General features: G+C 55.3%; 1 protein-coding gene and 1 long non-coding RNA gene across 11 annotated transcripts in view; one reads left to right on the top strand and one right to left on the bottom strand.

Moving 5' to 3' along the window:
* EFCC1 (EF-hand and coiled-coil domain containing 1) overlaps window positions 1–22,259 on the top strand; it is a 33,640-nt gene extending 11,381 nt beyond the window's left edge. The window contains exons 3-8 of the mRNA XM_027098495.1: window positions 12,450–12,607; window positions 14,883–15,051; window positions 16,145–16,286; window positions 18,072–18,212; window positions 20,344–20,413; window positions 21,216–22,259. Of these exons, the coding sequence (XP_026954296.1) occupies window positions 12,450–12,607; window positions 14,883–15,051; window positions 16,145–16,286; window positions 18,072–18,212; window positions 20,344–20,413; window positions 21,216–21,352 (817 nt within the window). The 3' untranslated portion in view covers window positions 21,353–22,259. The remainder of the gene's footprint in view (window positions 1–12,449; window positions 12,608–14,882; window positions 15,052–16,144; window positions 16,287–18,071; window positions 18,213–20,343; window positions 20,414–21,215) is intronic.
* LOC113615737 (uncharacterized) overlaps window positions 1–23,476 on the bottom strand; it is a 38,514-nt gene that overhangs the window by 2,328 nt on the left and 12,710 nt on the right. Inside the window, exons 1-3 of one of the 10 annotated variants that reach the window (XR_003431106.1) lie at window positions 11,398–12,518; window positions 10,304–10,524; window positions 258–7,381 (exon numbers count right to left, since the gene is read on the bottom strand). This is a non-coding gene — a long non-coding RNA (uncharacterized LOC113615737). Of the gene's footprint in view, window positions 1–257; window positions 7,382–10,303; window positions 11,209–11,397; window positions 12,519–23,476 lie in introns of those variants that run through there. The other 9 variants (XR_003431104.1, XR_003431103.1, XR_003431109.1 and 6 more) reach the window with 9 other exon arrangements.

Raw genomic sequence — 23,476 nt, 5'->3', positions numbered from 1 at the left:
TGGCCTGAAGTACCAGACCAGTCGGTCGCCTTTGGCCACTGCCTGCTTTATCCATCTTCTTTGGTGCCTTGACCCTTCTTGAGAGGCTCTGACTCTACCTGTTTTTGCCTCCGTTTGCTCATCTGGAAAATGAGGTTAGTTTTAGTGCCTACATCATAGGCAAGACTTAAGTGAGGTAACGTGTAAAAAGCACTTCGTCTTGTGCCCGGCACACAGTAAGTCGTCCACCAATTTCATTGTCATCAGTTGGCGCTTACCTGCAGGGAGCAGACTTTAAATCCCGTGCCACCAGCACTGTCCATCCATCCCGAACCTCTGCTTGTCCCTGCTTGGTTTCACGCACTCCGGCTCCACACGGGAGGGGACAGGCTGCAGTGACCCCAGATCCGTAACTTTCCAAATTCAGTGGCCTGCATACTGCTTCCCAGCACCTGCAGATAAAGTCTCAGGGAAGAACGCTGCCCAGCCCAGCCTGGGTGACAGGCCACGTCTAGGCCATCACTGTGGCCAGGGCGCTAGGATACGCCAGCCAGCCAGAACTAGGACGCACGCTCAACCCTGTGGTCTGGGAGAGGTGGATGCTAGGTAGGGGGCGGGACAGTTCCTGAAAGCAAAGTGGGTGCTGTTATCAGGAGACAGGAGGAGGATGCCATGAGACAAAAGCAACAGACTCCACCTCGTGACCTTCCTCTTAGAAGTGAGAATCCAAGACGAGTGAAGGCTGCAGTGTGGCAACAAGCAAAGGGAAGATGAAAAAGGGGATGCTCGGGCCTCCGAGCCCAGGATTAGCACCAATCCCTCTACTGGGGTAACCCACTAGAATGAGCATTTCTTTCCCAGTAGCTCCAAGAAAATCCTTAGATTAACTCTTGATTATCCTGACATGGGTCACGCCCATCCCTGAACCAATCAGTGGTACCAGGGATGCTGGAATATGCTGCCTGGCTAAGTTGGCGGGGTGTCATGTGACTACTCTGGACCAATCACTGCCACTCTGGTTCACAGGACCTGGGTCTCACGGATGGATTGAAGGGGAGGTGGCTTCTGCAGTCCCACTCGACTGGGAGCTCCTGTGGGCAGCAGTGGCACCCAATGCCCCTCCTTTCTGCCCCTGTGGCCATTGCTGGGCAGAGGGCCTGGCCCAGAAAGGCAGGTGTTTCCTCCTGACCGGGCAGGTGCACGGACCATGGGAAACGCCTGAGGCTCCCATCACCTGCCCTGAATCCTCCTGAGAGGACAGGGGTGACTTAGAGAAGGCTGGAGCCACCGACATCAGAGACCCTGAAGCGGGGAGGGGACAGAGATTCTCTGTGGGGTCTCTTCACAATTTTCTGTCAGAATTAACCACTGACTGTTCTTTGTCCAACCACATTTTGTCACATGCCCAGAGTGCCGTGCTGCCCTGGGTCCAAGGGAAACAGCCATGAACGAGGCAAGGTCCCTGCCCTCATGGGGCTGACGTCCTGGGGGAAGACCGCTGACCAATAGGTGACAGTACACGGGATGAATAAGGGGAGGGCACGGTGGAGGTGGCTGCTTTGCTACAGTGTGTTAGTGGCAGTGTATTAGTCAGCTCGGGCTGCGTGACAAATACCACGGTCTGGGCGGCATCAACCACAGATGGGCACCGTCTCGCAGTTCTGGAGGCCGGAAGTCCAAGATCAAGGTGTGGGCAGCAGTGGTTTCCCCTGAGGCCTCTCTCCTTGGCCTGGAGACGGCCGTCTCTTCCCTGCGTCCTCACACAGTCATTCCTCCGTGCATGTCTGTGTCCTAACCTCCTCTTGTTACAAGGAGACCAGTCACATCGGATGAGGGCCACCCTAGGACCTCATTTTTATTTAATCACCTCTTTAAAGGCCCCGTCTCCAAATACAGTAATACAGTCACATCCTGAGATACCTGGGCTGAGGGCCTCCTTGCCATGACCGTGGCCCTGAGAGATGGGGCCCCCATTCTGGCCCCAGCTTCCTCCACTCTGCCCGCTGTGCACCCCTCCAGCCATGTTGACCTCTCTGCTCCTTGAACCCCAAACCCCTCCCTGGTCCACTTCAGGCACAGGGTTTCCCGACTGCTCCCAGGCAGCTTCTGACTAATTCGCGTCCACCCAGCTGTCTTGGCTACATCCCATGACATCTTCAGAGGCCGCGGCCCGGCCAGCCTGCTTCCCTGTCATCTCTCACAGCCTCTGGCCTTATTTTTGTTGTGACTTCACCGGGGTCCATGTCGCCCAGGGGAAGGGAGGCTCCAGGAGGTCGGGCCATTCTGGTAAGTACAGTGTCTCCGGCACACAGTTCATCTGTGGGATGAACTGCAGAGCCAGATTAGCAGCTCGGACTGTGGGGGGCCTGCTCAGACACCCCCTTGCACCCACCCCCCAGTAGAGGCGGTGCCCCGCATTCAGGTAGGGACCAGAAACGAGGAACAGTCAGAAAGGCTTCCCAGGCCCCGAGGCCTGTCTGCACACTCCCCTCTTCAGGATTTATTTTCGGCTCTTCCTCCAAGGCCCCCCCTCAAGCTCTTCTTCCTACTGTTGTTCTTTTGTTTTCACACACCCGTCTCTGTTTCCTGCGAGCCTTCACTCAGGAAACGCCACACAGCAAAGGCAGCCAGTGTGCGAGCCTCCAGGACCTCTGGCTGCCTGGTGACCCCACTCCTGGCCAGCCCTGGCCAGGCCCTGCATGTCCTGTCTGCCCTGCAGCTTCCCAAAGCTCGGGGGCTACTGGGTGTCAGAGGGTTGAATGCAGAGAGGGAAGCAAATGAGAGTAACGTCTTCTATCCATTTCAGAAAAGGCTGAATGCAGGGGTGTGAAGGTCTCTGGCTGGGTCACCTTGCTGAGTTACTTGGTTCCAGTCCAAGTCGTTCAAGCACTAACCTACGGTTGCCTTGAGGCATTTTACATATGAATTAAAGTCTTTAAGCAGTTGACTCTGAGTAAGGGAGATGATCCTGGTTAATCTGGGTGAGCCCCATTTAATCACTTGCTAGACCTTAAAGCAAGGCTGAGGGCTTCCCTGAAACCAAGAGGTTCCACCTGTGGACACAGTTTCTGCTGTGCCCAAGGGTCTAGGCCGCCTGTGCGCTCCCCTGCCTCTGGATTTCAGACTCGCTGAGCACAGAGGCCACTTCCTGGTTACCAAGCTCTTGAGACAGCACTGTAGCTATAGACGTGGATGTAGATGGGCATCCCCTACTGGCCCCACTTCTCTGGGTGAACCCTGACTCAACCAGGGGTTGAGGCAGGAGGGAACAGAGGCCAGCGTTTCTGTGCACCTGTGGTTATGATGCACTGCACTAACGACTTCACATACACAACCTCATTTAACGCCCAAGCAGTGCTGTGAAGTGTTTATCAGTGACAGTGCTTCAGGCTGCAAGTAACAGAAAACTCAACTCACAATGGATTAAACCACAGGGACATTGATAATCCTGCATGAGAAGTCCAGGGGACAGCAGCTCAGTGATGTTTGCAAGGACCCAATTCTCCATCTTTCGACTCTTAGCCTGTCATCTTGGCCTATCAGCAAAGGCCCCTCATGGTCACAAGATAGCTGCCATGGCCCAGGCATCACTGCCACATCCAGAGACAGAAAAATAACTTCCTTCTTCAACTTCTCTGTTCCCAGAGACCCTCCTGGAAGACCTCCCCTCATCTCTCATTGGCCAGGATCACATCACATGCCTGTTCCTAAACCAATCCTTGGCAAAAGGAAGGAATAATCATGATCAGCTTAAACCAATCAGATCTCCTGTCTGGAAGCACTTGGCCACTCAGTGCCTGACGGAATAATTGAGATTGTGCCAACAAGACAGATGGGGTGTGATTGTTTGGGTTGCTGTATTTGGTTCCTAGCAACCATAACAAATTACCACAAACGGAGGCACTCAAAACAACATCCACTTATGATCTCACATTCTGCAGGCCAGAAGTCCAGGCAGGCTTGCCCGGGTTCTCTGCCTAGGCTCCCACAAGGCTGAAATTAAGGTGCTGTTGACCTTGGGCTGAGGGGAAGAATCTGTTTCCAAGCTCACCCAGGGGTTGACAGAATTCAGATCCTTGTGGTTGTAGGACTGAGATCCCCATCCCTTGCTGACTGTCAGCAGGGGTCGCTCTCTACATGCCATCTCCTGTGTCCCTGTTCATCCTCTAACCAGCAACGACCCAAGTCCTTCTCACACTTCACGTTTCCCTAACTTCCTCTTCTGCACCAGCCAAGAAAGTTCTCTGCTTTTAAAGGGACACGTGTGATGAGGTGACACAGCTTAAGGTCAGCTGTCCCATATAACATAACACCATCCCAGCAGTGATACCTCACCACATTCACAGGCTGCAGGAATTAGGGTGTGGGATCTTGGGGGGTCATTCCTAGAAATTCTGCTCCTGCGCCGGCTGGGTCTGCCCTCCCTTGCTTTCTGCCCAAGCCTGGCCCTCCGAGCTGCCCATCGACTCTGTTAGCTCCTGGGTGTCCTGCCCACCAATTCCTTTCCTGCTTCAATGATGGTTTCTGTTGTTACAACCGTGAACCACTGGCTTGGGTACAGCCTCGAACAACTCACTTCTCCTTTCTTTCCAATGAAGTGTCTGTCCTGCTGTGGCAGCACCATGGCTACTGTGCGGGCGGGCAGAATTTCTAGGAATGACCCCGGAGATCCCACACCCTAATCCCTGCAGCCTGTGAATGTGGTGAGAACAAGGTGTCTCCATGGGAGCAATATCTCCCCCAGAGACGTTCTGGAAATTTGTGGGGAGGGACTGTTTGTTTCAGTGACTAGGAGGACGGTGCTGCCAGCACTTGGGGGTGGATTCCAGGGATACAGGCCTCCAGGTAGGCCCTGTACAACCCACCAGGACTGCCTTGTACCCCACATGACTTCCAAATGCCCTGCTGTGTGTTCGTACTGCGAAAAACTTGCTTTCACTGCAATTATCTGAGCCTAGGTCCTAAGTTTGCTTTCCATACAAACACAGTTTTTTTGCGCAGGTTTAATATGCAAAGAATTTTGCAAGAATGCAATGCAGTGTGAGTTGAGGGAAGGTTACACTTTGACTTGTTTGGAATTTTCCAAGGGTGGCTCATCATTGCGTAACCACATCACAGATGATAGCAACATTTGTGAAGCTTTACCAGCTGGTGAGGAGTTCCTGTGTCCACTGGCATTCATTACTCTGCGTCCCAGGGAGTCTGCATATCTGTCTATCTGTCTGTCCATCTGTCCCTCCACCATCTATCTGAATATCTTTTCCTAGTCCTTATTTCAAAACGTCAACTGTAGGGAAAGAGTGTCAACAACATTCCACTGAACGTTACCTTACCTCTCTCAAATTCAAACTTAGCCATTATAGTTTTAAACATCTGAAATTTTCTTTATATCTGAGCATTTACTTATTGAAATGTATGTTATAAAATTCCTTTCTCCTTTAAATCACAAGGCATCACATTAATTTCTTCAAAGTATATGTAAAGACAGGGTCTATTACTCATTTAGGGATAGCACAGGAATGTTATAAAAAGAGGGTGTCAGTACGTTAGCGGTGGGGTCCTCTGCTGTGCAGGGGATAGAACGAGTGGCTGAGGGACACGGCAAGAGCTTGGCTCTGACAGTGCCCACAGCTTATGACGTGCTGCTGTCCAAGCGTTCGCCAAATTTCAGACACTCTCCCAGGAGCTGTGTCACCTTTAACCATACCTGCAGAGCACCCGTATTGTTATCCTTTAGTTACTATTTTTCCTTAAATCATCTCACTCTTTTTACTTAATTTAAAAGGAAGTTTTATCGCTGTCATAAACATAAAACTAAAATGGTTCATTAATTGTCTTTAGTACACATTATACTAAATACTTAACTGTTTAACACACACACACACACTCACACAACCTGTTCATCCGAATGCCACCTAAAATCCCCTTGAATACTAAACGGAGGCAGGAGCTCCCCGTGTTTAAAAATACCGTTATTTCTTTTCATCTTCATGGGACCCCAGGGCCCATCAGTGTTTACTGGTGAATGAAGAGAGGATTGAGATGGAGGCCGGGGGGCAGGGGCAGTTGCGGAGCGTCACATCGGAAAGCCACGGTCCTGTGGGGTGGAACCCAGATTAGGCAGCTCCCGAGAACCCCCCTTTGCATCACAGAACCAAGGGAGGCTATGTCCGTCGGAGGCCCGGAGCTGGGCGTGAGCTGCCAGGGCTGGAAGGAGTAGAGGGGAACATCTGGCCCTTGTCAGATCGTGTTGGCCGCCGGGCTCCAGCAGGAAGAAGGCGTCAGAGGGAGGCTCACTCGGGGCTCAGGGCGGCACGCAGAGGTGCACAGCTGGAGGGAACGCCCTGCTGGCACAAGGACGTGGTCTGTCCGGGCGTGAGGGGACCGTGGGCTACCATGGGCCCGCCTCTCCCCAGGAGGGCCTGCAGCTGAGAGGGAGGTGCTCCGCTGTGCCTGTGGGGTGACAGGTGTCTCTGCAGGTCCCCCAGCCCCTCCGTGCCCCCAGAGGAGAGTGGCCCGAGGTGGGCAGGGGGTGGACGTGGGGTCACAGGCCAGCGAGGGCCTCTGCCGGCCTTTGCAGTCCTGGTTGTCTCAGGTCCTGGGCTGACCGGGTGAATCTCTAACTCCCCTTAGCCACCCTCTCTTTTTAACAAAGAAAGAACAGCCTGAAAACAGGATCTAGCTAGAACTGGCTGTTTTGTTGTCTTTGTTTTTCTGGTTACCTTCTATTTATGGCAAGAGACAGTGGCTTTTTACTCTTGGTGATAATGTTTCCTATGAAAGGAAATCTGTATTAGTCAACAATAGGGCCAGTGACCCAAAATGCCTGCAGTTTGGGAAGGTCTTCCTCACCCTCTCACCTGGAGGGTCCACCCCTCTGTCAGCCCCCATCCATGGGACTCGGCAGTGATGGGGATGGGACTCGCCCCCGGTTTGTGGCTCCAAAGCTAGCGCTCTCCTGTCTTTCTGGAACAATCCAAGAACAGAGGGACAGGAGGAGCTGGAATCCCCCCCGGGGCGCTGGGCTTGCCCTCGCCTGACCTGCCCTCCCGCTAGTCACCGTGAACTGCTGCCAGTGGTGTCATTCATCCGTTCCCGCATTCATCGTTCAACAAACCTTGACGGGCCACTCTGTCCTGTGCTGGCTGCCCTCCAGGAAACGCCGTCTGATGGGGGAAACACAGCACAACAGCCGCTGGAGACCGTGGGAGCTCAGGGCATCCAGGTAGGGAGGCAAGTTCTGAAAGGAAGCGACGTTTGTGTCGGGGACCCGGCAGGTGGGTGGTTGAAGGACCAGCAGGGTTTTCCAGGCAGAACTAGCTCGGGATGGGTACACACTGCAGCTCGAGGGATCTGTGCGGTCTCAGCAAGTTTCCCCAGCTCTGGACGTCAGTTTTCTCATCTGTGAAATGGTAGGAATGAGAGTAAGTTTTTCTTAGGGCTGCTGGGAGGAATAGATGACTTTTTTCATTAAAACACTCAGAGCGTACATACTATCTATAAAATAAATAGGTAAGCAACAAGGACCTACTGTAGAGCACAGGGGACTCTACTCAGTATCTTGTAATAACCTATGCAGGAAAAGAATCTGAAAAAGAATATGTGTGTGTGTGTGTATACATACACATACACACAAGTATAATTGAATCACTGCGGTACACTTGAAACTAACATAACGTAATTTAACTATACTTCAATTTTAAAAAATTAAATCTGTATATATAAGGGAAAAAAGCACTCAGAGTAGCATCTGACACACAGTAAGGTGCTGGCCATGGTCGTCACGTACAAGGACCTAGAGGGCAACGCGCCGGAGGGTCTGTGGGTCTGGCTCTGCCATGCCCAGGCAGCATCAGCAGCCATGAGCTGGAGGGCCGGGCCGGGTCAGACCAGACCGTGAAGGACCCTCGAGGTTGTGTTAAGGACACTGGCGTTCTTTCTCTTGGCCACAGAGAGCCACTGAAGCATTTCGCAGGGAAGATGGACGGGGTCAGAGCTGACCTCTGCTCCCTTTGGCAGCCAGAGTAGAGTGGGGACTGGAGTACAGAAGTGGAGGTGGGCAGTGGGACTTCTCGCCACCTGCGGGACCCTCTTGAACAAAATATATCCCTTCCTCCTCCGGATCTTAGCGTCATCACTTGCGGAAACTAGCTTGGGGAGCGGCTGGAATATGTGGGGATCTGGACCTGTCCGGTCAGCCATGGGAAGACACAGAAGGCTTTGGAGCAGGGTCAGAGCTGTTTTCCAGAAAATGGCCATGACAGCAAGTGCTGATGGCCTGGGGGTGGGTGGAAAGAGACACATACTTATCAGGTTACAGGGTCCTCTCTGTGACTTTGGGGCTGGAGCATTCAAAGAAGCTAGAGCTGCAAGTCAGGGGGGCGCCACAGGTGAGCTCCACCTGCTCCACCTGCCCAGGTCACTGCATCTCCCCAGAGCCAACCCCAGGGATCTCGTTCTTATGGGAAACCCTCATTAAACCACTGGGCCCTGTGGTCCAGTCCCAGGGCCAAGAGCTGTCAGATTTCTAAGGCCGGACTATTGCAAGAAAGCCTTTCACAAACTACTGCAGTGAGGGTTTGCAGTCGGTCAATCAAGAAATATTACACAGACGTGTCCTCTTAGTCTGAACCACTCTCAGGTGGCCTTGTGCAGGTCAAAAGCAGGAAGTCAGCAATTCCATCTGGGTCAGCCTAACACATGCTTCCACCACCTGTAGTATGCAGCTCAGTGGGGCCTGTGAAGCAGGGAGTGGGCCGTGGGCAGCTCCGCATCACCGTCCTGCCCCCAACACCTCTGTGACATAATCTTTTCGTCCTCTGAGAAACAGCAACCTCAGAGCCCAGGGATGAGGGTTGCCCGGAATAGCACACCAAGGCCCAGCCCAGAGCAGGGTGCCAGGTCAGGGCCAGCTCCCCCGTTCTCTGGTCTGCTCTGCGAGCCCGCTACCCTGGCCCTGCTGCCCCCGTTGGTCCCCAAACACCTGCCACCTCTCTTCTTCCGCCCAGGCCTCTTTCATGCTGCTCAACCCCAGGTCCTGCCTCCTTCAGGCTGCCCGCCCCGCCCTGCCCTGCAGACCCACGCCCTCCTTGTCTGGCGGAGGTCCAGCCCTGCGTCCAGCGGGCACGGCCCTGAAGAATGAGGGCTGTCTCTGCTCTCCCTGCCTGATGGTCCCATGTCTCCACCCAGAGGACCACTGAGGGCAGGGACTGCGCCCCTCTCCCCGCCCACCCCCGCCTGCACGGACCCAGGCACTGTAGGCGCCACAGAATAGCATCTATACTGCAGCCCTCCGCCCAGCACCGTTGCTGAGGCCCCCCCGGACTAGGCCCTGCATATGACCTCCAGGTGGCCAAACCCAACGGACACTGTTTGAGTGGCCAAGTGGGTGACGGCGCTTTACACGGGGACGGGAGGAGCAGGAGAGGCAGACGGAGTAAGACAAGGAGGCGGTGGAGATGCCTGTGGGACATCCAGGTGGAGATGCCAAGGCAGCAGCTGCGCTGGGAGCTCACTGGGAAACCAGATCTGAGAAGCCAGAGCTAGAGGCAGATTTGGAAGCCACTGGTGCTTGAAGCCACAGCACGGCTGAGACCTTACAGAGGGAGCGCACACGAAGAAGGGAGGGGGTCCTCGGGTGGTGCCCGAGGGCCGTGGGGGTTAGGGGCCAGGATGAAGAGGAGGAAGTAGCAGAGCAGACAAGAAAGGGTGCAGGGGAGGTTGAGCGTCTCCCGGAAGCCGAGGGAAGGAGGCATCCAGTGAGGGAGCGATGTGGGGTCAGCCCTGCCTCGGCAGGCCCGGCAGTGTGGCGGTGCCGGGTGACAAGATGTGAGCAGAGCAGGCAGAGAAGCGGGTGGAGGAGCCACATGGTGGGAGGGTTGTTGCGTTTGTTTCAAGGTGGAGATATTACAGCTCATCTGTGTGACACGCGAACGATCCTGCAGATCGACCCAGCAGAGAGAGGGGCAGCGATACAGGCCGTTAGAGACCAGTTGCTGGACGAGAGTAACACCCCACTGTTTCTCTGCAGCCCCGTTGCACTTGGAAAATTCCAGTGTGTCCTCATCCGTCCCACTCTCTGAACTCTGTCCTCGCTGGCTTCCTCTTCCCCACTTTGCTGCATGTGACCTGTGGTCACCTAACGAGGACAGCAGCTGGGCTGGGCCATTCCAAGCTTGCCTTGCAAGCTTCCGCTGCACCTGGTGGGGCCACCGAGACGCGGGCCTGGAGACAGGGGCCTGAGTGTAAACCCAGCTCCTCCGCTTCCGAGCTGTGCGGCTTGAGGCAGTTACTCTGGCAAAATGGGGGGGATGATGGTACCTACCTTGTGGGGTTGTTGTGAGGAAATGTTCAAAGCCCTAGAACAGTGCCTGGTACCAAGCGAGCATGCTGAAAGATTTACTGTTGTGTTGACGCAGGAAGTCGCTCTTGGACACGGCTTCTGAGACTCCAGTGGCTGAGGGGATGCAGGGAGGGGAGGCCCAGCCTCTGCTAGGAAACTTTGAATAAGGGCTGTCCCCCCATCTCATTTTGCTTGTTGAAGCCCTTAAATAATTTAGGGAAAAAATTAATTCCTCACAGCGGGAAGACTTAGACATTGCCTAGTCTGACTCTATTCAAAATTCCACCCATTAAAGTCCCTTATCTGCTTACATACCTCCTCTGCCAGGAAGCTCACCACCTCCCAACGCCGCCCATTCCATTCTTGGTCAGCAGTCCTTGTGAGAAAGTTTTTCCTCAAAGGGAGCTGAAACTGCCTTCTTTTGACTCTCTCTCGTCTTTGCTCCCCCTCCCCCTTCATCCTGGTCAAGCACTGCCCTCTGGGGCCACATAAAGGCTACCTGCCTCCTCCCCTGAGTCTTGGAGACAGGGACCCTATACCCCTGTGTCTTCTCTTCTTTTGGCTGTGGTCTGAGCCTCTGGAATTGAGAGGGACTGTCACCTGCCCAAGTAGACCTCAAATGATATGACCTAAGCTCTAATCACACGGTTTCTCTTTGGACCAAGAATCCCCATCCAGGGGGGTCTCACACCGATTACTGCCAAGCACCTTCCCATTCTCGGCTTGCACTGGGGGACCCTGAAAGCAGGACTTTATCAGTCAGAGTTACCGGCTCATAAAACACAAAAGGTTAGGGCTTCCCTGGTGGCGCAGTGGTTGAGAGTCCGCCTGCCGATGCAGGGGGACACGGGTTCGTGCCCCGGTCTGGGAAGATCCCACATGCCGCGGAGCGGCTGGGCCCGTGAGCCATGGCCGCTGGGCCTGCGCGTCCGGAGCCTGTGCTCCGCAACGGGAGAGGCCACAACAGTGAGAGGCCCGCATACGGCAAAAAAAAAAAAAAAAAAAAAAAACCACCGAAGGTTAGGCTTAGCTCTAGCTTCAGGCAGAGCCTGATCCAGCAACTCTAATGATGTTACCAAGGATCCGTTCCTGTCACCGTCATTGTTAGGCTCTATCCGTAGCCCCCAGCATCTCCAGGTGGCCCACTAAAAGTCACAGGTGGCTGTCACATCTCCCCACCGCACACCTGCTCGGCTGGGGAGAGGCTGCCTCTGTTTCGGGGAAATTCCCCAAGCCTACAGCTCCTTGCATCTCATTGGCTATACCTGTGCAGCCCTTAGCCAATCATGGTGGCTGGGGGTGGGATTACGCTGATTTGTGTACTACGCCCTCCTCTGTGCAGGTGAGCAGCCTGTGGCTGGGGGTGGGGACAATCGGGGAGCTGTCACCCCTGGGGAAGGGGTGCTGGATGGCCCCAAGCGGCGGATGGCTCACCCTGGGCCTCAGGTACAACCTTGCAGACCCCCACTTGTTTGGCTCAGCCGGTGGTCCTCTGGGTGGTGAGTTCACCTGACCAACCCTGTGCGCCCACGCCTGTTCAGGCTCTCTGTAGTGCCTTCTCCCCGTGTCCCAGTTACTCCGGGACAGCTGCTGTGGTCCCCCTGACCGGCACGTGGCCAGAGGAGCTCCTGGACAAGCTAATGGCTTCCGGGTCCCTGCCCTCTCACTGAGGCCCGACCGCAAGAACCCAATCAGAGCTGAGAGGACCTCAGAGGCATCGGCTCCAGTGACCCACCTGCAAAATGGAGCCCAAGTCCCACTGCCAGTTCCTGTTGGCAGCGCTGGGGTCGGAATCAAGGACCCCTGCCCAGCCCTCCCGGATGCAGACGCTCCTCAGAAGATTTTCCCTTTAGTCCCATTGGCTAAAATTCAGTTACAAGCCTACGTCTTAGCTACAAGGGAGGCTGGGTGAATATCCACTGTGGAAGGCTGACTCGGCCATACTGGCCACTGGGTAGGGAGCCAATGGGGTCAGCCACGAAGACCACACAGGGGCTTCTGCAGGCATATCACAGCTTAGCTGTGCAGAGCAGGGAGTGGGGAAGGGCGGGCCCATACCCCACGCTCTCCCGCAGGAAACTGGCTGAGCCCCCTCCCTCCCAACACCTGTGTCTTCCCACACCCACAGGTCGGAGGACAGCCACCTCCCAACCTCACCACGAGCCAGCCCAGAGCCACAAGCCAAGAGTGGTGAACCTGAGGATGGTGGGACCAGAGGCCCAGACCTCCCTCCAGAGGGAGCCTGGGGCTCCGACAGCAGCTCGGGGAGCAGACCCCTGCACGAAGGTTTGTCCCGCACACCCAGGCTTGCTGCCAGCTCACGACTGACCAGGCTGTGCCCCAGCCCTCCTCCCAGGGTCCTGTCTGAGCTGATGCTGCAATCTGGCCTCCAGACAGAACCCCATCCCCTACCTGCTGAGGCTGGGCGTCCGCAGCCCCCAGCCCCCAGCCCCCCCTACACCCGGGCCTGAGAGCAGACACCCAGTGGGGGAAGTTGGGATCCAGGGAGGCAGGTTCTGGCTCAGCATGGGAGAATATGTCTCTTGTCAATCCCGTGTAGGGGTGGGTCGGGCCAGGGAGCTGGGGTGGAGTAATCTCCCCATCCTAAGAGGTGTGTAAGTAGGGCTGGACGGTCACCCCTCAAGAAGAGCTCAAAGAGGCCCATCATCTTAATGAACCTGGGTCTGGTGGCTGTGGAGCATCAGGAGGAAAGGAGAGAAAAGCTGTCTGAGCCAGTAGGGCTCTTGCAGCTCAGCTGCAGGCAGGAGTGGACGGGCTGCTGGGTGCCATCCCTCCCACCCGACGTCAGGGCCCCTACTGCCCCTGCCTCGGGCACCGGGACGACTGTGACGATAATGACACCACACACACACACACACACACACACACACACACACACACACACACACACACACACACACACATCATCAACATCATCAGGAAATTCCCACAACGAAAAACAAATGATCAATATTGGAAACACACATAATCAAAAAGTCATGGACCAGTCACCTCAACCCTGTTCTCTTGGGTCTGGGACACTTTATTGAGACAAAACAGAACGGCCCTGAGCCCACCCAGCTGGGTGTCCAAAATCAGGACACCTGAGCCAGTGGTTCCCAAACTTGCCAGCCGGCCAGGATCACCCAGGAGCCTCATGAAATGCAGGTGCCCAGGGACTTCCCTGGTGGTGCAGTGGTTAAGAATCCGCCTGCCAATGCAGGGCACACGGGTTCGAGCCCTAGTCCGGGAAGATCCCACATGCCGCGGAGCAACTAAGGCCGTGTGTCACAACTACTGAGCCTTTGCTCTAGAGCCCGCCAGCCACAACTACTGAAGCTCGTGCGCCTAGAGCCCGTGCTCCGCAACAAGAGAAGCCACCGCAATGAGAAGCCCGTGCACCGTGACGAAGAGTAGCCCCCACTCGCTGCAACTAAAGAAAGCCCGCGTGCAGCAACGAAGACCCAATGCAGCCAAAAATTAAAAATAAATAAATTTGTTTAAAAAAAAGAAAGAAAGAAATACAGGCGTCGAGGCCCACCCCCAAGCTGCTGAGCGTGATGCTCTGGGGGCGGGAAGGTGGAGGATTCCACGGCTGTGCCAGTCAGGACACTGTCCGGGAGTGTCAGGCCATTCGGCCTGAACCGGCTCTAGTTAAAGGGAACTTGCTGCTTCACAGAATTCACTTAAAGGCCCAAGAGTGTCAGCAGACCCCATCCCTCCCGGCCTCACCTGCCGTCCTGTGCATGGGCTCCCGTCACACTGACAAGGCGGCCCCCAGCAGCTCAGACCCACGCCCTCCAGACCCCAGGCTGGAGGAACAGCAGTGTCACCCTTCTCTGGAAGTTTGAGTCAAGTTTTGGCCTGACTCTCCCTGGCTACGCTGGATCCCTGGCCCTGCCTGCACCAGTCATGTGGCTGGGTGGTCTGCGCTCTGACCGGCCAGGCTGGACTCACATATCCCCCGAGCCAGGGTGGAGTGGAGGTGCCCCCGGAGACGGGGCCTGACGCGGGGCAGCCGGACCCCAGGCAGGCATGACACAGCCCGGGGTTTCTGACGCTCATTCCGGCTGGAGTGCACCAGGAGGCATGGCCACGTCGGGGATCACATCAAGTCACACGTGTGACACCCCTCCCTGCACATCCCTGGGCGTTGGAGGAATGAGGTCCCTGAGAGTTGAAGATCGATTCACTGGGTGCCCGTGCCCTGCAGAGCCCCGGCCCAGCCCGAGAGAGGGTCTTGGCCCCCTTGGCTGGGATCACCATGTCCTCAGTGGGAAATAACACGCCCGTTGAGGGCACAGATGGGCCCCGGCTTCTCAGCAGAGAAGAGAGGAAGGCTCCTCGCTCCCAGTGTCCCCGTGTGAAACCCAGGGAGGGGGTCCTGGGCCAGGCACACGGGAAGGGGCCGCACGGCACAGCCCAAGGGGGTGGGAGAGCCACTATCTGGCGGAGGCGGTGAGGGACCGGCAGGGGAGATGGCACCAGGGCCTCTCTCCCCTCCCCCCTGCACCCCCCCGGAGAGCTGCCTGCTTCCCCTCCCTCTGTCCCTTATCTGCAGCCCGTGCTTCTCCAGCAGTGGACGAGCAGCTGTTCCGCTCGGTCGAGGGCCAGGCCGCCTCCGACGAGGAGGACAACAGTGAGAAGTGGCAGCAGGAGCAGGGGCCACCGGCTGAGGTCAAGGCCCTGCTGGCCGGCCTCTCCAGCTGCGGGCGTGGGTGCGTGTGCCGGTGAGGACGCCCAGGACTGGGCACCAGGGCGCCGGGCTCTCACAGTCGTCCTGGAAGCACAGGGCGGCCCCTCCGTGCAGTGACAGACCCTGAACGTGGGAGGCTGACCCCCCCGATTCACGTCCAGGCTGGGTCACCTCCATGCCCTCTGACGCTCTGTCCCGTCATCTGTTGGGGGAGGGGAGAAGACAGCGCCCGGCATGTGTGAGGGTGAAATGAGATGAGAAGGCAGTGGTTTAATCCCCACTGACTCTCACTCCCTTGGCCGCGGTCCCAGGACCTGCCCCGAAGCTCTAGTGGGACCCTCAACACATCAGTCCCTTTCCTAACCCACTGCTCCCGACACCTGGGGCGCCTCGGCCAAGTCGCCCAACTTCTGAGCCTCAGTCTTCCTGTCTCTCAGATGGGACAGTAACACCTGTCTGACAGAGGTTTTGTGAGGATTCTCCATCGAGGATGTAAAATGCCCCACGGGTACCCGATCCCAGCAGGTACTCCACTGGGGGGCGGCCTTGACTTTTTAAATGATATTGTAAGGTTCCGTTGATTTTCCAGGGTCATTGTTATCACCAACCCTTTAAGTCAACAAACATATACTAAGCACCTACTCTGTGCCAAACAAATTTGGGGGCATCAGGAAAACAGCATTAACCAAGACAGGCCCTCCGCCCTGTAGCCTCTGTTCCAGTGAGTGGTGACAGGTGTGAGGGAGAGGTGGGGCAGGGGAGGGCCTCTGAGCAGGTGCTATTTGAGCAGAGCCCTGAAGGAAATGAGGGAAAAGCATTCCAGGCAGAGGGAACAGCAAGTGCAAAGGCCCAGAGGCATGCAGGAGGGGCCATAAGGAGCCTGCGGTGGCTGGAGTAGAATGAGTGAAGGTGGGTGGGAGGGAGGTCGGGAGGTCACGGGGCAGAGGGGGCGAGGCCTCTGGCTTTTGCTCTGATGAGATAAGGGGCCGCGGGGGTGGGTGAGCAGGGGGTGCCATAGCCCCGCTCAGCTTTCAGGGGAGACAGACTTGGTAATAACACCCCCCCCCAAGATTGGAGCAGACTTTGGAAAGCAGCTCCCTCAGTGCTTGCACTCTCCTCCACTGCAGGTGTGATGACCAGACGGCCAAGAAGCTCGTGACCTACTTCACCCACTTTGGCAGTGCCGACCATGCCCGTGCCCTGGGGGAGCTGGAGCAGCTGGGGACCCAGGGCTGCAGTGGGAAGACCCTGGGGACACCAGGGGAGGAGGTCAGCTGAGTCCCACAGGCTGAGAGCTGGAGCAATGCTAGAGTCTCTCACAGGCGGAACTGAGGGACCTCAGCCAAGTGCTGTGCCCCATTTCCAGAGGCACAAACCAAGACTCAGAGAGAAGATGATTTAGGTCTGATGAAGAATATTCTGGTTGCAAGCTAAAGGATACATCTCAGATCAGCTCGAGTGAAAAACAGGAATTTATTAGAATACGGAGCTGGGAGAACAGCTTCAAAAGAACAGCTAAGATGAGCTTCAGGCACTTCAGCTTCCTAAGATGGATTGAGGGACTCAGACTGCCTCCACCTATCTGCTCTGTATTTTTCTGGGTGCTGACCTCACTTTCCCCTACTTCAGAGGGGCCTGCTCCATGTGGCGGGGGAAGGGAAGGTAGGACCACAGGCAGCTCTAGGCTCCCATCAGCCCACTGAAGAAACCCCGGGGGAACAATAATAGCCCAGTACATTAAACCTCAGGGAAGAGCTCCAATGGTCCAGGCTCAGTCATGCGTCCGTGCCAGGGCTAACCCGCATGGTAGGCGGGCAGGGTCCCATGATTGGCAGCTCCATCAAAGTCAGATGAAATGGACGAGGGACACTTCCCTCAAGGAAAGTTAGTGAGTTTGTTGTGGAGGAGAAGGGTGGCGCCGGGCAACACCAAGAGAGGTGTCTCCATCTCAACAAGACCACTTGGCATGTTTTTTCTCGTCTGTCTACACCATGGCAACTTCCCTGTTCCATAGTAATCAAGCATGGAGTGCCATGGAAAGTTATTATTTCCCTGAGCCCTCTAGCACAATGCACTTTTGCAAACTGATTTTGATAAAAGAGTTTTATATTTATATGCCTGAAATTCTAAATCCATACTGTTTTGTTTTCTTTTGTTTTTTAAACGTATCTGTGATCTGATACAGTTCCAAAGGGCATAGCGACCACTCCTTTCTAATTAAATCTCAAACAGGCGTCTGGAGAGCTCAGTTACTGACTATGTTCCCAGGCCTCCTCTCTCCTGCCCAAAGCTGCGCGTCCAATGGCACCATGCCTTCAGCTGCTTCTCTTTCCCTCCATCGGTGCTAAGAGAGGGGGCTGCCTCACTCCTGCCATCCCTGCTTTGGAAGGCAGGTGGCCATGCAACATTTTGCGACCTCCCACCATCCACCCTCTGGTATTTTGATGGGATCAACAGCGTCAGTGCGCCCTGGCCAGGGGTGGGCCAGTGACTGTGGCTGGGCCAGTGGGGCCCCTCTCCTGGGGCTCTCTGTCCCGAGTGGGGGGGGAGTGGGGGGAATGGCTGGAGAGTGTTCTCAGCTGCAGCACCCGGACAAGAGGCTCGAGATGTTTCTGCTGCCTCATCCTGAGGTTCTCCAGCTTCCAGTCCCTTCTGGGAACAAGGCACTAGCCTGCCAGTGAATTCCCTTTCTGTTCAAACTAGCCAGATCGGTTTGTTGCTTGCAGCCAAAAAACTTTAAAAGTAAAAGCAGATGGATAGAGAAGAGAAGGGAGGATGGAGTCCTTCCACCAGAAAAGGAAGGATGTGTATTCTTACATCAGCCTGACGCACTGTGTGGCCTCAGGCCCGGCATTCAGCTTCTCTGGGCCTCGCTGCCATCCCTGGGGAGACAGTGGGGCTTCTATGTGCCTGGCCACCTGGCAGGCTTGGGGGGCCAGATGAGACGACCTCTGTGAAAGGGTCAAGGCAGGCCATGGGCCCCGCCTGGGGACGGTGCTGTGAGTACGGGGCAGAGGGCAGCAGGGCGGGCGCTGAGCCGGTTGGTCCCCACAGGCAGAGCTGCAGCAGAAGGTGGACGAGAATGAGCACCTGAGGCTGGAGCTGCAGATGGTGGAGACAGAGAGGGTGCGGCTGTCCCTGCTGGAGGAGAAGCTGGAGGACGTGCTGCGGCTCCTGCAGAGGCTCCGGGACCTGGTAGGCTCACGGGAGCTGGCACAGCCAGGGCAGGGGAGGAGCTTGGGGTGCGGGGCTGGGGAGCCCAGCCTGTGTCGGGGACTGGCTCTGAGCTTTCCCTACGTAGGCAGGTGTCATCTCTACTTCCAGATGTAGAAAGAGCTCAGGGAAGCTAATCCAAAAAAAGGGGAGGCTCTCTAATTCATTTTATGAAGCTAATATAACTTTGATCTCAAAACCAGAGGACAATAAATACAATAAGAAAGGAAAATGATAAGCTAATGTCATATTTAAATATGGATGCAAAAATATTAAATGGCATATTAGTAAACCAAATCTGGCAGTGTTTAAGGAAATGCAATATGACTAAATTGGATTTATCCCAGGAATTCAGGATGATTCAAGATCAAACATCTATTAACACAGTACAGCACACTGCAGATTAAAAGGAGAAAAACCACGTGTTCATCTCAATAGATGAACAGTCAGTAACAGCTCCTCTTATTATAAAACCTCTTGGCAAGTTAAGAACAGGAGGCATCGTCCTTAATCAGATTAGGAGTCTCAGCCAACTACCTCTCACAAACCTCACACTTATTAGTGAAAAGTTAGAAGGAATCCTTCTAAAAATCAGAATCAAGACAAGCATGCCTGTCATCACTGCTTGTGCCACGTAGAGGTTCTAGCCAATGCAGCAGCACAAGAAAAAGAAAGGATGTGGGCTTCCCTGGGGGCGCAGGGGTTAAGAATCCGCCTGCCAATGCAGGGGCCACGGGTTCGAGGCCTAGTCTGGGAAGATCCCACATGCCGCGGAGCAACTAAGCCTGTGCGCCACAACTACTGAGACTGCAAGCCACAACTACTAAGCCCACATGCTGCAATTACTGAAGCCCATGCACCTAGAGCCCGCTCACCACAACTAGAGAAAGCCCGCACAAAGCAACGAAGACCCGACGCAGCCATAAATAAATAAATAAAAAGAAAAAGAAAGGATGTAAGGACTAGAAAGGAAGAAACAAAGTGATTAGTAATTATGTATCACATTTATCCACATAGAATACCGAAGAGAATCTAAAGGCAAATTATTGTTATTCTTTGGCAAGGTGCCCAATTTTTAAAAAATCATAAGACAGAGATCAATATTTCTAAATAGCATCAGCAAACCATTTAAAAATTTTTCTTAAGAGACACTAACTTAGCCAGGATTGCACAGCCACTATGAGCTGGAAGTAGGATGTGAACACAGGTCTTCAGGGTTTGAAGTGGGCTCTGCCTGCGCTTCAGGCTGCCCAGGATGTAGGGCTACCGAGGTCCAGCCTGATGTAACACAGCCTGGGAGAGTGGCAAGTGGCAGCCCCGCACCTGTGGGCTGTGAGGGTAGTGGTTCCCAGCACAGCTCTGGGCCATGGAGCCTGCGGGCAAATGCTGGTTCTTCCATCTCCCAGCTGGGTGGCTTTGGGCAGATTTCTCACTTTTTCAGCACTGCTTTTTTAAAAAAAATTTTAAAAATTAATTCATTTATTTTTGGCTGTGTTGGGTCTTTGTTGCTGTGCGCGGGCTTTCTCTAGTTGCGGTGACCAGGGGCTACTCTTTGTTGTGGTGCACGGGCTTCTCATTGCGGTAGCTTCTTTAGTTGTGGAGCATGGGCTCTAGGCATGCAGGCTCAGTAGTTGTGGTTTGCGGGCTCTACAGCGCAGGCTCAGTAGTTGTGGCACACGGGCTTAGCTGCTCCGCGGCATGTGGGATCTTCACGGACCAGAGCTCGAACCCGTGTCCCCTGCATTGGCAGGTGGATTCTTAGCCACTTCGCCACCAGGGAAGTCCCCCAAATTGCTTTTTTCACTGCTTAAAATGAGAATGAAATAAGCTCTTTCAAGGATTAAAGGAGCTGACGCATCAAGAGGCTCTCTGTTCACAGTCGTTTCCCAAGTGCCTACTTGGGCCCAAGGACAGTTATCTGTAAGCACGTGATCGCTGAAGAAATGGGTCCTGCGTGCTGCTCCATCACCCACCTAGAGTCTGGGCAGTGCGGCCACCCTAGGGGTGGGGGCCAGGGAGGGACCATGGGCAGGGGGACACTATCTGACACAGGGAGCCACACAGAAGCTCGAAAGGGCCACCAAGTGCCACCCGCCCTCCATTTCTTTTTAAGAACATATCGAAAAGAGCCCTGGGGAAGATCTTGCTGAGCACACTGGACGCTTGCAGGGACCCTGCACATGGTAGGTGAGCCCCCGACCCGATCTTCCAGAGCCTGGCTGCAGCTGGAGGGCATCCTGACCTAGCACCTCTGTCCTAAGTGTCTGGGCTGCAAAATGCCACCTCATTCCTGCCCTGCCCACCTGCAAAGGGTACATTCAGGAACAGGCTTCGGGAAGCGGAAGGTGCTATTTGACAAGAGCAGGGAGCACACACCCCAGGGAAAAGGCCAAACAGAAGCCAGTGTGGCCAGACCCCAGGGGAGCCAGGCAGTTCCCTGTGGGCAGTTTAGACTCACCCACAGTCCTGGGCTTACTGCGGAGGAAGGGCTGTTATCATACCCATTCCACAGATGGGAAGACGGAGGCACAGAGAGGCCAAGGGCCAGCCGTGCCAAAACCTCAGGTCTCTCCCTTAAGTACTAGGCCACGTGGCCCCGTTGTTTAGACAAAGTTCAGGGCAGCAGAATTTCATCAGTGCCAGCTTGTGCCCAATGAAATCAGGAGGAGCAAGGCCGGCTCCTGCCTGACAGGGCCTCACAGGCTGGCGGGGAGACAGACGGCTGATGAGCATTTGCTCGCTGGCCTCACTGGGCACTGCTGGGCAGGGCTCAGGTATGTCCAGTGCCCTGAATGGTCCCTGGCACCAAGAAGGAGGTCAGAAACTGTGCATTAGAAGGTCCCTTCCCCAGGGTCCTCAGTGGGAGAGAAGCAAGAGCGGGGGACAGCTGAACAGGGCTGGGGAGGGCCCAGGGAGGCGGGGGAGCAGCTCTGTGGGCCAGAATGAGCAGACTGACCCGCCCTGCTGCCCACTCTTCCTTTTCAGAGGGGACGTCTGGCCCCTCAGCCATGCTGGATGCCCTGCACCGAGCTCTGGCTGGCTGTGAGCTCCTGCGTAGAGAGCCCTTGGCACCAGCCTCTGCAGCTCCAGCACTCAGCAACTCCCTCCTCATCTCCTGCTGAGGTTGCTAGCCCAGTCTGTGGGCCCCCTGGGCAGCCTGGCCACCACCAGACCAGCCTCGAGGAACAGCCTGGCCACATCCTCGGAACCCTGGAGGTGCAGGCTCCTTCTGAGACTGGCCCCAGTTCAGAGCCCGGCAGCCATCCCTTCCTTGGGTTCCTCCCAGATTCCCTAGCAGCCCCTGCATTCCTGCTGCCAGGGTCCACACTGCCCTAAGGTTGCTGGATCAGCCTGTACCTGCTGCAGTCTCCCCTGCCCTTGGAGTGGAGCTGTACACTCTTCTGCCCGGTCCAGTCCAGAATCTCTTCCCTGGGTTCCCAGGGTCTCCTCCCCTTCCTCCCCACAGCATGCCTGCTGCAGGGACTCTGTGTCCCCCGGTCCACCGGGGAAACTACTCATGCCTCAGGAATTGTGGAAGGCCAGGCAGGGCTGGGGGAACTCCAAGGCGGGCAGCGTGATCACTGCAGGCTTCCTGGTGGAGCTGGCCTTGAACTAGCTCTAGAAGAGGGATAGGATTTAGATAGGCAGAGAGGAGGGAAGGGCATTTCATGTGAGGTAACAGTGAGAGCAAAAGTGCGGTGCCAGAAAGGGCCCCCATTAGTACAGAACCCAGAGCCCCTCTTTCCTGAGCACACAGTAGGTACCAGGCCTCATGGGGTCACAGGAAGGAGGAGGCCAAGCTGCCTGGCCTCATCTACCTTAAACTCTCATAGGAGAGAAAGATACAATGGCAAGTCGTGCAACGTGGGTGAAATCCGGGCTACCCTGAGGTAGAAGAGAGGGTTGTTAATTAAAACTGCAAACCCCAAAGCTATGTAAGAATGTGAAGGCATATGTGAATATACGAACATTAGAATTTTTGTGTATACAAAAAACTCCACAAATAAAGTCGATTATCAAAGGTAATGGTTTGATAATATTTTTTTTTAATTTTTTTTTTTTTTGCGGTACGCAGGCCTCTCACTGCTGTGGCCTCTCCCCTCGCGGAGCACAGGCTCCGGACGCGCAGGCTCAGCGGCCATGGCTCATGGGCCCAGCCGCTCCACGGCATGTGGGATCTTCCCGGACCGGGGCACGAACCTGTGTCCCCTGCATCAGCAGGCGGACTCTCAACCACTGCGACACCAGGGAAGCCCTGATAATATTTTTATTAAAAAAAAAGAAAAAAAGAAGAGAGAGTTCTGAGAGCTCAGCTGAGAGGGATCAGTTCGAGCCAAGGAGGATGAAGCACTACAGAGACGGTGGGACGAGGGCAGATGCCTGGCAGGGAGGGGGCAGGTCAGGGCGCCCTTGATGACAGAGGAGGGTTTAGGACTCCATCCCCCAGGCAATGGGGGCCTTGGAGGGTTCTGACCTGCCTCCCAGAGGGTGGAGCAGAGAGGAGGAGACAGGAGGCTGCAGGACTCTGGGAGCAAGGGGTTGCCAAGGGGCTGGAGCAGAGTCATCGGGATACAGAAGGGGAACCCTGGGGGAAGGAGATCAGGGGAGCCCGGGACCAGCAGGCACTCCTGGGCAGGAGCCACAGGGAGGGCTGGAGGACAATGCCCAGCCTTGTGTCTTGTACGAACCTCATCTCATTGGAGGCAAGTTTATAACGTGGACTAGGATGTAGAGGTGCCCAGAGAGGCTGGAGGAGCTACCCAGCGTCACACAGCAAATTAGCATCCAACACTGGACTGAGGCCTGTTTTCTAACCTCATATCTCACACAATTCCTACCACTTCCAGCTGTCTCTGGCTAGGAAACTCCAGGCTTGGGGTCTGGATTAGTTATGGTACAGGCTAAACCACCCTGATAAGAGAGATCCCAATATACTCTGGGTCAAACAGGATAGAACTCTCTCTCCTGTAACAGTCCAGTGGTCCTGGTTGACAGAGCAGCTCTGCTCCATGTAGTCACCCAGGGATCAAGGTTCCTTCCATTTTGTTGCTCTGCCTTACCCTAGGGTGTCATCCTCCTTTGCATGGTGGAAGCCAATTCACCAGCACTGCATCTGCCCTCCACAGGAAGGAGGGGAGAGGAAGGGAAGGGTCAGGCACTCTGGCTCACATCTCCTCTACTCTCATCCCATTGGCCATACCTAGCTGAAAGGGATGCTGGGAAATATCATCTATAGCTGGGAAACC

This window comes from Aethalodelphis obliquidens, unplaced genomic scaffold, assembly GCF_003676395.1.
Source record: "Aethalodelphis obliquidens isolate GAN/ISIS:26980383/991018 unplaced genomic scaffold, ASM367639v1 scaffold123, whole genome shotgun sequence".
Lineage (NCBI taxonomy): Eukaryota > Metazoa > Chordata > Mammalia > Artiodactyla > Delphinidae > Aethalodelphis > Aethalodelphis obliquidens.
The sequence above is the reverse complement of the archived record's forward strand: the minus strand, read 5'-3'. Positions and strand labels throughout refer to the sequence as shown.